This window comes from Asparagus officinalis, chromosome 3 (assembly GCF_001876935.1).
Source record: "Asparagus officinalis chromosome 3, Aspof.V1, whole genome shotgun sequence".
In the NCBI taxonomy this organism is placed as follows: domain Eukaryota; kingdom Viridiplantae; phylum Streptophyta; class Magnoliopsida; order Asparagales; family Asparagaceae; genus Asparagus; species Asparagus officinalis.
In genome coordinates, this window is record NC_033796.1 from 42,245,914 (window position 1) to 42,259,264 (window position 13,351).

The following is a 13,351-nucleotide window of genomic DNA, read 5'->3' on the forward strand; positions in this document are numbered from 1 at the left end:
TTCACAAAGCTGCTTTCAGACATGGCTAATGTGGATATCATGGTTGAGGATGAAGACAAGGCGATGCTATTTTTGTGTTCGTTGCCCGATGATGATTATGGTACGTTTGTCCTAACTATGATTAATAGAAGAACTACTGTTAGTTACAAGGAGGTGACCTCAGCGTTGGTGAATTATGAGTTGAGGAAGAGTGTTGATGAGTCCTCCGAGAAGGCATCGGGAGATGCATTAGTAGTTCATGGTCATGGTTCAAACCGAAGCAGGAGGTCGCGGTCTAGAGGTGCACATCGTGGGATTCGTAGGAATCAATGTGCCTTTTGTAAAGAGGATGGACATTGGAAAGCCGAATGCCCAAAGTTAGATCGAGCCGAGAAGAATAAGGGGAAAGCTATACAAGCTTCAGAGGTGAATGTTGTCAAGACTAGTGACAACAATTCAGATTCGGATTCTTCGGGCTATTCATTGTCTGCACTGCCGTCAGTTTGTGTTGCGAACTCTACAGGGTGGATGTTGGATTCGGGTGCTTCATACCACGTATGCCCTAGGAGGGATTGGTTCTCCAGCTTTCAGAAGTTGGAAAGAGAGGATGTTGTGCTCATGGGTAATGGACATGCATGCTCTATTGGTGGTATTGGTACCGTTCGTATTCGGATGTATGACGGAGTAATTCAGGAGTTGGAATGAGTGAGGTTCGTTCCGCAGTTGTCGAAGAACATCATTTCACTAGGAGCTTTGGTGGCATCTGGCTATAAAGTAACCTTGGAGGATGCACGTTTGAAGGTCACATTAGGGTCCATGATTGTTATGTAGGGCGTCAGAATGAGCAATTTGTATTATTTACTCGGAAGCACGACGATTGATAGAGAGATGACGACTTCATCAGATTCGGCTAGACTGTGGCGTTGTTTGATGCTTGGTTATTTGATTGGAAATACCGTGCATAGATTTTTGAGGAGTGCTTTGACCTGCAGTTTGAAGTCCTGTGAACCCATTGGTATGAGCGAGAAGACCGAGGTGGAGTTTGGCACTTCTATCCATCATTCGAGGGGTTTTCTGAGGGGTGTTCATTCAGGCATTCGGGAGCCTTCCAAGGGAGCATTATTGGGAGGTAATAGGTATGTGGTTTCCGTAGTTGGGGATTGCTCTAGGCATTGGTGGGTTGCAACCAAATCCCGTTGGTGTGAAGTCCTAGAAGCCCGCAACAGATAGAGAAAGTGTGTTGGTAGAAAGGTAACCCGGCGTTCTGATTATGGTAGGGGTTCTTTCTTGCATTTGTGCCGAGCTCACGGCAATAGGAGACACTTCATTGGTGTGGAAACTTTGAGGCGACAAGGCGAGATGGTAGATTCAGGTAGCTGTTCCTTTCTGGAGGAGGATTGGCGTTTGATGTCAAGCATTGGCATTGGTGTGCAGGCTACGACATGTTTGGGCCGTCTCATGTATAGGTTGCCGACTGCTGCATGTATAGATATGGGATCTGGTGGAGCTGCTTCAGATTTTGGGTTGCGTCGGATGTTTGGCTACCCAGCACTCGGTCACATCGTGGATGTGAGAATTGATCCGATAGCACATTTGGGATTCAGAGGCGTGTTTGATTATCAGGTATTGGCTTCTGACTTTGTTCTGAGAAGGTATGTCACGTTTGACTCTCGGCAAGTGGAGAGTGGTGATCAGATCTTTTGGACATCACCGCAGGTGGAGAGTGATGCTACTCCACATTGTGAGGAAACTCCAGATCATACTGCATCATTTGGGATTCCAGCTGATGTGACACAGATTGGGAATCGTGTTGATTTGGATGCAGATGATAGGTTGATTGATTCGAGTACAGCTGATGGATGTAGTCTGGATATGGCCATTGGTTCATCTCAGGTGGAGATGTTTGGATTGTGTGATTCGACCGCTTCCGCGCCGCGCACAACATATTTTTGGTCCCTGTAGCAAAGCTCTTACACTAATAATGAAGGATTACTATTTACAACTAACCTCTCAAATCCTATCTCGAACTTTATGCCTTCTCTACTTTTTCTCTCTTCTATACCCCTTGTATTCAGGTTGCAATTCTGAGTCTCGGTTATACATATTCTCCATATAAATTAAGCTCTGATTTAGAATATTTACGCCTAGTTTGTAAAATTGGAAGTTTCCTTTATTGTTGAGTCAGAACTTAGAGACCAAAAAATTAACGCAGCACTTCACTACAAATTTCTAAATTAATTTGCGGCCGTGTAACCTCTAATCGATATAAATTTGGAAGCAAAAGCCCAATCAAGCTACCTTGAACTTGCGTATAAGATGCAACTGAAAATTAAAACAAAAAGCAGTTAATTATTTAACAGAAAACAAATATTGTAATATCTTTTCTTTGGCTAGTTACATTGGAAAATAAAATCGTAAACTGACCGGCCTAATAACTCTTAATTCCTCGCTGAGGCCCCTAGGTCTGACGTAGTTAAACAATTATGGGCCTGAGTATCTCGGCTTCTTTTGGAAGGTGACTTGCTTTTTTTAGTTCCTACAAAATTAAAATGAGTAAGAGTTGCATCAAATTAGTATTCGTTAGGCAACACTATGGGCCTGGGCCAATTAGTAAGAGCTGCAAAAAATCAGTAGGACTTAGTTAATAAGTATGGGCCTGGGCCGATTTTCTCAAGAAGGATGTCGTGTTTATGACACCACACTGCAAACTAATTAATCAACCGCCATGAGAAATTTACAACCTAAAATCTCCCCAATTGATCAAACCACTACCACAAACAGAAACTGGCTCTGTCGACCGGCATTAATTCACTCAAACCCTGAGCTTGGGCTTGCACTTCTCGGACAAAACGTGCGTCCTCTTCCCCAAACTCCTCACCTTGACATCACACAAAATTCGCATTCTCATGCGCCACAATCTCAGACTACCGACCTTCAATTTCACCGGAAACCTAGCGGACACCGTCAACGGCAACGCTTCCCTCGACCCGTTCAAGCTCCTCTTAACCTCTTTCGGCAACGCACGCTTCAATCCATCGGCAACTATCTCGAACTCCTTCACGCTCTTATACCCATGATAGAACTCCGGTGTGTTTCCTCCCGCAATCTCGGCGCTTTTGTAAGCTAAAACAACATTCCCATCTCTCTGATAATAGAACCCCATTCTCAAACTCTTGTTCCTACTCATCATCATGAACTTGTACCTAGTTGTGTTCGCCACAACACGGGCAATGTTGAAGGTGGGAACACTAGGACGGACGGTGAGGAAGAAAATGACGCCAGAGAGAAGAGTTACGATGCCCAGGAGGAGGAGGATGCGGAGGAGCCAGCATGAGCAATTGATGCAAGGGCTCCCTCGCCTAATATGCTTGCTGTCGAGGTCCGCTGTGTGTCTGTCAATGATGGAGGCGTTCTCGGAGGGAGGAATGCGATAGATTTGGTCCTTGGGGAGTTGGATGATGTATGTCTCAGGGGCGGGCGGTGGGGCTGGTGGGTGAGATGGCGGGGAGACGATCTCGGTGCTCGTGTGACGAGGCTGGAGATGGCGAGGAGTGACGAACGAGGACGAGGAGGAGGTGGCGGTGGTGGCGGGATGATGGGAGGTTCCATTCGTTTTGATGGTTGAGAGAAGAGTTTGGAGGAGTTGGGGAGAATTTGCTTGGAAGTAGGGAGATTCGGACCGGGTCAGTGGAGGGCTTGAAATAGGATTAACTACTTTGGACCGGGCGTTGGGAGATCTGGACTAACCATAATAACCACCATGGACCGGTCCAATTATTTTCCAACTTTATTTAGCTAGTTTTTCATGTGTATAAAAATAGGTTTTTTTTTTTTCCTGTTCTTGTTCATTTTGCATGTTGTTTATACGTCTAATTTAAGTCTAAACCAGTAAGCTTGCAATGGCCACTTGTGGGCTTACTTGACCCTAGTTTATTCAACTTAGTCTAAACTGACAACCATAAAACAATAATGATAACATGGCATGTCAATTATCCTAGAATCTTCCAACATCTTTGAGCTAACTATTCTAACACTATATGGAGCTTCTTATTAACCACTTCCTTTGACTACGATCTAGATTTTGATATTACTTGTCAGGAGTAATTGGGACCGTCGGGGAGTTAATGGATCATAACTAGAAGTTTAAGAGTAAATTAATCTAAAGGGTTTAGGTGTCAGGTACTGACCCAACTTTGTATTAAGTCTCTTTCTTTCTCTAATGCGAAATGCCATTAAAACATGAAATTTTCAACAGGAAAGGTAAATATCTTGAGTCTAGTTTACTTGTTACGAATATTAATAATTAATAAGCGATGTGTGGAAATACTGTAAATTGATTCTAAGGTGACACCTTAGATTCCCACTTAAGGACGCAGCCTAAAATCACATCATTTTCTAATTGTTTTTTCCGATCCGCTCCGTTGAACTTGATCTACACGTTCTTAAACCTAAACACACCAATTTTGGGGTGAGCCCGTCGTGTTTTGACCCTTCATCCACTCGCCGCAATTTTAACGGTTTCGAATGAATAGAACTTTTTGCACGGCTCAACGAAGGGTCAAAACACGACGGGTTCACCCCAAAATTGGTGTGTTTGGGTTTAAGAACGTGTAGATCAAGTTCAATGGAGCGGATCAAAAGAAAAAAAAAAGGAATAATGTGATTTTAGGCCGCGTCCTTAGATGGGAATCTAATGTGTCACCTTAGAATCACTTTTCCATATATATATATAATATATATATATAAAGACAGATACAGAGATTAGCTGCCACCTTGCATTTACACAATAATGATAATAATTAGATTGTACAAAAGATCTTGCTTTCACTTAAAAACCGCAATTATGGATGATCCATTCACGTACTCTGAAAAAGGAAAGGACTATTAGATCCTCTAGACATGAATCAAAGTATATGCCTGATGAAACAAATCAATGTTCAAATTATAAATACCAGAAAATCCGCAACATCCCGCAACATCACACCACGTATAGCCTTTCCCTTCAAAGGAATAAGCTTGATAGAATTCTCCCTGCAAATTTACTCATGTCGTCTCCCATGACTTTTACAACATGCAAGCAAAAGATCATGAAGCTTTCTTCATGGATTTCACTTCTACAGTTCTACGTACTTCTCTTCTTCTACCTCACAATCTTTCATGGTGTCATCAGGAGTCGGGACCGAGCAAGCCAACCACCTTGGTGCTCTTATAAAATCACGAGCATCTTCATCTTCAAAAATCAATATTAAATAGCTAGAGGGCTTTGCATATATACCCCTCAAATCTTCAATACTTGCAAATTTACACCTCTAATATTGATATTTGCAAACTTACTCTTCAATTCTCTTACATTGGGTTATTCTACATAACGATGTTAGTTTCTAAGTGGTAAAATGATAAAATATTCCAATAGTTTTCAATAATGTTGCAACATTTTCTCTTTCAAGAACTAAAACTCTTTAGTGAGGGGGTAGAAAGCTCAATGTGATAGATGTGGGGGGTAATTTTGCAGATGCTAGGATTAGAACGGTAAACATGCAAATATGGAAGATTTTAGGGGTATATATGCAATATACCCTAATAGTAATTGGCTAGACATTCTTGGTCTTCCCTTTGAAACACAATGACAGGCATGATCGAATGATAAGTTATTGGTGGATTATGAGGATTCTCTGCAATCAAAAAGGATGTAGTGGATATCCCGACGCCACTATCGACGAGGTATGTTAATTACCATATTTAATAGTTTTTATGCACCAAAACTAAGTATGTCTAAGCCATTGAAAATATAGAAAGATTACTTTGTCATCGAACATTCATGTTAGAATTACAGTTTAGGCTATATTGATAGTCTGAAACTCTATAGTGCCAGAATCAACAACAGTTACAAATCAATTTTGCTAGTTGCTCCTAATTAACCATACAGTGGATAATCCTTCACGCAAAGATGTCTTAATTTTCCAATCCCTTGGCACTTGCATATGTAGACATTATACACGTAAAAGAATCTTGGATCAGTTTTTACTTGTGACGTGAAATGAAATTAATGGAGTAAACAGTAGGTCTATATAATATAAGACTGAATATACTGGTGGATAATGAAGATATGCATGAAAATCTCTATTAATTCACGATCAATCCATTATATAGATCGCATCATATAACAAATGGTTCGTGTGTGTGTATCTGTACATGTGCACGCATGTGTGTGTTGATGGTTTAAATCACACTATCAGAAGGTAATAGAGATTGGGTTGATATGAGGCCGCTCACTTTTCCGAATATCCGATTTGGAGTTGGGTTGTTCGTCCTTACACGCGTAACAACTCGTAAGAGGACGGGAACGGCTTCCCCTGTTGTTCCTCCGATGATCAAGTCAGCTAGGTGCTTGAGTGAGAATATGAGAATGGAATGGAGAAAATTGCTGAGAAATTGCTTACCCTTATATTTGGAATAGTTTTCCTTTTTATAGCCAAGCAAGAGGTGTAGTCTAGTCTTTTTGGCCAAGACTGAGCTGGCGACTGAGTCAGCATCTACTTTACAGGTGTCAGTCGTTGATCGGTTACGGGATGGGCGCTGTCATTTCGCCATTAATGAGATGCGATGGGCGGCGCACGAAGCTAGTATGGTCTGATGTGTCATAAATAGTGTCGGGGATGGAGAAATGATGGCGTCTGTCAAGCATTTAATGTAGGCCTGTCCATCCGGGCCGGCCCGGCCCGGAAATCCGGGCCCGGGCCGGGCAAAACCGGGACCCGGACCCGGGTACGCCGGGCCATAAAAAAACAGAACATCTCGTATCAAAACTCCGCGATAAAACATGTCGAATAAAAAGGAGAGAAAAAACTTCTACTATAATATAATATATTCGAATGCTTTAAAAGGAAAAAAAAAGAGGAACATATATATGCATACCAATCCCACTCTTTATCGATCTGTTCGTAATCGACCCCGTCTTTAATAACTCGACGGCGTCGGACGAGAAAGAGCATGTAGCCGAACGAGGTCCATAATTGATGGGTTAACCCTCTGAGAGCACAGAGGATGAGAATATGAAGGCACCATGAGTCTCTCCCACTCTCCTCCCATGACTTCGAATATATCACCTTTGCTACAAGAGGACCATATAATAGATACTGCAAATAAAACATGGTCAAAAAAATTTTATTAAAAAGAAATTAAATATGTAAAAGACTAGCAATTGTAAGTCATGAGAGACTTGCCTTGTAGACTCCGAGGTTGTTCCAAGGCCAAGAAGACAAGGGAGCAACCATTTCAGAGTAGAAAGAGGATAAGAAAATAAAATTTGAAGGGAGAGAAGAGAAATTGAAGCAAGCCAAGCTTAGCTTGGTTGAACTTTGTGGTTTTCGTTTGTTTCACGCTCTCTCTGTTTCTCTCTATATATAGATTTTGAGAAGATTGGTTATAAGGGTGACTATATATATAATGAGTGGCGTCTTTTATATACGAAAAGAAAGAAGGTGAGCGCAATTTAATGAAGTGCAACAGCCAGGTTAAATGTTGTGAAATGGAGACGTAAGGAAAATTTAACTCAAATTTCATATTAATTGAGAGAGTTTGAGCTAGGCTTGGTAAAAAATTTCACAAAGTATATATGTAAAGCGTACCATGAAGGGATTCGGATCTTCTTCTTACCGAAAAATAGTGAGCATATCATTATTTAATTTTAATCATAGATTATTTAGTGGGTGATTATAATTTTTTTCTTTGAGTGCAAATTAAGAATGGACACAGTACACTAGACTATGATGAATATTAGAGTTAAAATATATTAGAACCACCTAATATATAATTAATAGTTAAAATTGAAAACAATCATCTCCCTATTATTTTTCATAATGGAGGAGACTCTAAAAGGGTCCTACTCCATTTAAGGCTAGTCCAATCTACTGCCCTCTTACAGTTATACCTCCCAATCAATGCGCGCACTCTTTCTTCTTAGATATTTTTTCTTCTTCTTTTTCTCAAACGACTATTTCTCTGCCCAATCACTTTTCCCAATGCTTTGAATTCAGCAACTCAACCTTAGCTGTTCATGTGATCTTTGTACCCATTCAACACACTAGCAATGAATGGAAACACCCATCCAAAATGTTTTCTTATACAATCTCTTTTTTTAAAAACGTGCAAGGTAATAAGATGAAGAACAGCGTTATCGGTATCATAAATTATTTATTTGTTTTGCATTACAAGGCATAACAATATGGATTCTTCTCGTGTATTATTAATGAGAAATGGCGAGTGAGTACTTATCTTATAGTGTTGTGTTCTGTAGTACATAAAAATATGGGTTAATTTTTTTTTAATTCTTTCTACCCTTGGTGAAATTTAGTCTTAACATTACGCTTGGGTGAAATTAGTGAGTCTATCATAAATAATAATAATAATAAATAATAAATAATAAATAATAAAAAAAGAAAAATACCTATCTGAACAATGAAACTAAAGGTAAGATTGTCCAAAGGTGCCTAGCCTGGCCCGGCCCAGAAATCTAGGACCAGGCCAGTTCGGTTATTTTTCTTTTTTTGGCTTAAAAGTTAGATTTTTTTGTAAAAAATAAAATTTCAAGAGTAATTAAAAATCAAATATATAAAATTTTAATATAAATTTAATCATATTATTAATCACTTATAATTATACAATTTACAAATACAAATATCATAGAAATTAAAATGATAAAAATAAATTCTTTATTATTAATCACTAACAATTGCAATTTTTTTTTAAATTTATCGCATCACAGTAGATGAACACATCCCAACTAGGTTGGCATCTACTCATCTATATCACTATCATTTGTAACTCTTTTCAAAATAATTTATCACAAATTTACAGCTAAGAAATAAAAATTACAAACTAATGAGTAATTTCTACTCTCTATCTCTATCTCATATTATCAACTCAAGTCTATCATCAATACTAGACATCTGATTGATGCATTCAGTTCTCTTCTCGAACCTCCACCAATCTTGTAGGCATATTACCGCCTGTACGATAGACGGATCTAGCAATGTTCTGTGGTCGTCAATCAAATGTCCTAATGTACTGAAGGCAGATTCCGAAGCTATTGTATGAACATGTACTATTAGTAAGTCACAAGCCATAATAAAAAGTATAGGATATGAAACTGTTCTATATACTCTCTGTTAATGGTCTAAATCTCACAAGTAAAAGAGAAGGTAATAGAGAATGTGGTGATATGGGGGCCGCTTACTTTTCTGAATATCCGATTTAGAGTTAGGTTATTCGTCTCTGCGCGTGTAACAACCCGTAAAAGGACAGGGACTGGTTCAACCGTTGTGCCTCCGATAATCAAGTCAGCTATGTGCTCAGTGGGAATAAGAGAAGTACAGCGGAATGGAGAAAAAATGCTAAGAAATTGCTTACATTTGCATTGGGAATAGTTTTCCCTTTTTATAGCCATGAAGGAGTGGCATTTTAGTCTTTTCTGGTCGAGTCTGAGCTGGCGGCTGAGTCAGCATTGAATGTACAAGTGTCGGTCTTAGATCAGACACAGGATGGGCATTGTCATTTCATCATTAATGAGATGGGATGGGCGACACATGAATTCGGCATGGTCTGATGTCTCATAAGTAGTGTCGATGATGGAGAAATGATGGCGTCTGCCAAGCATTTAATGTGACGTCGACGTACTGTCAGCCGGGGGGTTTGAGGTTGAAGTCGTCTTTTGGCTGGTAACGAGGGGTGTCGAGAAGTAACGCCTTTCGAGGCGACCTCGCGAGGTGTCGAATAACTAGTCGAGTAGCTAGGCTCATAGCGAGTCGTTTTCGACAAGAGAACCAACGAGTACTGCCTTTCGAGTCGACCTAAGGAGATGTCGACTCGGCGAGTCGGCTAAGTCATGATTCTTTTTTTGAACTGAAAAGCAGGCTTAAAAGCCCTGCTCATAAAGCGGTTATTATTAAGAACCGAAGAAAAAAAACAGATACAAAAGAGCGTCACGAACTAGATGTAGAACCGGTGAGAGTGCAGTAGGTAAGGAGCGGACCTATGTCGTCACCTACCAAACTGTACTCACAGCGATACTACATAGGTAGCTGATACATATACATACTTACAAAAAAAGATAAGAGCAGCCTACTAGAGCACAAAACAACAACAGTTTTCCAGAGTGGTACATGTAGGGGGACAAAACAGCAACAGTTTTCCAGAGTACTACATAGGTAGCACAAAACAGCACAAAGCAACCTACTAAGTCATGATTCTTGGTGGTCCTGACCGTCAATTCTATTTGAGTGGTACATGTAGGGGGACACCTGTCCGTTGCTGACAAAGGGTCATACTTTGGCGACTAAAAACACCATAACAGTGTGTGTATATTTTTTTTCCTTACAAATGTAGGTTGCAGGATATGTTATTGGATACAAGGGTCTAATATTTGCAATAGTTCGAGGAACCGGGCACATGGTTCCCCGCTATCAGCCTGAAAGATCACCAATCTTCTTCAAAACATTTCTTAAAAGGAGAATTTCCTCCCATTTAATATCCATTATTAGCAGAAGTAAAGCTTCGTTCCATCAATAACAGTCGATACGATTGTCATATTGACTCGGTTTTCATTCCGTCCATAAGCTTGACTTTATGGCTTCATCAACCAAGTTGTTTATGCTTGAGCCAAGAAAGGAACCAGTGCAGTATTGTAAAATTCATTTTTAGCTCTAATTATGACTCTGTGCGACCGTGAAAACTAAAAGGCTCAAACAATGTATAATATAAACTAGGGTTAGTTGCGTACTCTTCTGTACTTGAAATCAAGAAAAAATCCAATAGATATGCTCCTTATATTGAATCCTATACGAAATTGAGTAATCTCAGAGCTTGTCGTTGCCAATAGCGCCTAACTAGGGTGATATCCTTATACGGAACTTAAGACTATCACAACATACTAACCCTGGTCTTGAAGTAAAATTGGTATCTAGCCCTTTAATATGATGCCTTAAAATGTTGATCCTTTCAGAGCAATGTATACCGCTTCTGGGTAGATAAGGTGACTGAAGACGTCAATGTAGCCTTTCAACCAATTAGTGAAGCTACCAGAGTGATATTATAGCTAGTAGATGATTTCCTCCCATCCTAATCTACAAAGAGTTTAAATTTGAATATAACCTGTTACACCTAAACTTACATCAACTGCGAACTCGAACTCTATTAGAACAACCTGCACGTGATTTGGCTGTTCAGATCCATAGAATTTCAACTTCCCCATCGTATATAGATCGCAACAGCGTTCCACAAGCAAACTGTTCTGTATACGATTCTTATTCCATCAACTCCTCCATAAATGATCTCTATCTAGTACATTTATCTACAGCAGAACTTTGCATAAATATTTATTCTGTATTCCGGAGAAGAAAACAAAAGGACGAGAGATTCTAAGTTGCAGTCACCGGATTGAGAGACATTATAATAGTTATGCAAATCAACAAACACTTAAGTACGAGGAAATATTTAATGATACTATGATGAAGAAAACATGGATTTTTTTTTTTAATGAGTGTGATGAACATCATCTTAACAAAACGGGAACGAACAAAATGGCATATGATTATGAAATACTCCTTTATTCAAGAATCATGTTTTCAGCTGAGTGCACGCAAAAGGAATGAAGATACGGTACACTGAATAGACCAGCATTGAAGCTGAGATTCAAACAAACAATTCAACCCGACTTAAATCAGCTGCATCGTGCCTCCTGGCATGTTCAAACCCATATTTTCCGTCATCATGCTTCTTGTACTTCAGCAAAATAATCTTGCCTGAAAAAAGGAAAATATGTCAAAGTGTACAGGTGCCAACTGCAAACTAATACAACTAGTAGGATGAAATGTCAACCATGACATTGAGTTTCTAATGATATAAATATGACAGATATTAGCTAATAGCACAATATCATGTACAAGGAAATAAAAAAACACTGCTAACTGCTATATGAAATAACATTATGTTTTATAATTTTTTTGTTAAATAAGTTGGCATCATTAGTGTCAAACAAAAGCAGAAAAATGCAGTAAATATGGAAGCAGTTTTGGTTATAGATTATAGTGATGCATCGTGGAACACATCTATCATAAGCAGTGGCCGTAAGCTCTCCATCAGCCAGGTTTAAGTGAATTCTAATACCTGGGCGGAAATCCTCTTGCTAAATGTCATGAGAAATACTTCATGTGCCCAGGAATCTGATGGGTGCTCAAAGCATTTTGGTGGGAATTGGTGTGTAGGTTTTCTCTTTTCTTTTAAAAAAAATTGAAGCTGAGATTCCAATTCTGAGTACTTGGAGGCAAAGTGAAGGAGAGGGAAGGAGAGTGTACAAGGAACTATGTGACTAAATTTACTGGTTCTCAAAGTCCAAGCACTAAATTTTGAAAATGTCTATTTTTAGTTATTGTTAGTGTATTATTATTCTACAGATGGGAACCTTTCTGGAATCTAGATGTCTAGCAATAAACAATCATAATTACTAGAGTGTATTTATCGAAGATATGCCATTTGGAACAATTCTTGTTTATGTCATTCATAATATAAAGCTAGATATATGTGTAATCAAGGTGATGTTGTGGACTTGATTTTTAGGGTCAACTACAAGAATCATAAACTTATATATTGCCATGAGCCTGAAGATTTTGAACTTGTAGTCTGACCAAAGATCTGCTGCGTATGAGAGCTACAACTATCAGACAAAAATATATCTGAACACATAGGTGTATAACACATTAAGAATACAGTTTTCCATCGGTAAGTCGTTAATTATTTCACTCAGTATCATAGTGAATGGGTCTTAGGTACCATAAAAGAACATTATAGGAGAGATCTACCACCATGACCTTTAATAGATATTGTATCAATTTACCACTAAAGAAGCAGATATATGTGGAATTTTCATGATAGAGGACATTTGAGAAAATGAGAATGAGTAGGGTCTCAATGTTAAACCATTAACACAGATACATCATTATATATGATTTTGGAATGAATAATTTACAGATTTCGAAAAAAGATCTGATAAAGTCATAAAATGACTCATATGAATCTATGCTACACATAAACTTCTAATACTCAAATGACTGCCATCAGCTTCTACACTCACAGGACTCACATCAACTTCTAATATTCAAATGATGACAAATCAGGAAAACCCATAACAAGTCGGTTGATGCGCTTTGACGGTTGAATTTTTAAAAAAAACTAGTTCTCCTCTTGCTGTAAATTTTAAGGTGAACATTGAAAAATGAAACTCAAAAATAATGATTGAGAAAATCATAATACAAAGAAGCTATAGAGCTCCATAATTTAAAAACTAGATTATTTATGCATAGTCTTTAAGGAATAAACT

At 38.9% G+C, this 13,351-nt stretch overlaps 2 protein-coding genes across 2 annotated transcripts in view; both read right to left on the reverse strand.

Moving 5' to 3' along the window:
* On the reverse strand, positions 2,670–11,227 carry LOC109835011 (NDR1/HIN1-like protein 13). The gene is made up of 4 exons (XM_020403012.1): positions 11,128–11,227; positions 5,110–5,209; positions 4,932–5,010; positions 2,670–3,721 (listed from the first exon to the last, which is right to left on the reverse strand). Exons 1-4 carry the CDS (start codon positions 11,225–11,227, stop codon positions 2,792–2,794), a joined length of 1,209 nt encoding a protein of 402 aa, XP_020258601.1. The 3' UTR covers positions 2,670–2,791.
* The window catches only part of LOC109835012 (mitochondrial pyruvate carrier 4-like), a 4,537-nt gene continuing 2,670 nt past the window's right edge, over positions 11,485–13,351 (reverse strand). Inside the window, exon 5 of the mRNA XM_020403013.1 lies at positions 11,485–11,777. Coding sequence (XP_020258602.1) covers positions 11,744–11,777 — 34 coding nt within the window. The 3' untranslated portion in view covers positions 11,485–11,743. The remainder of the gene's footprint in view (positions 11,778–13,351) is intronic.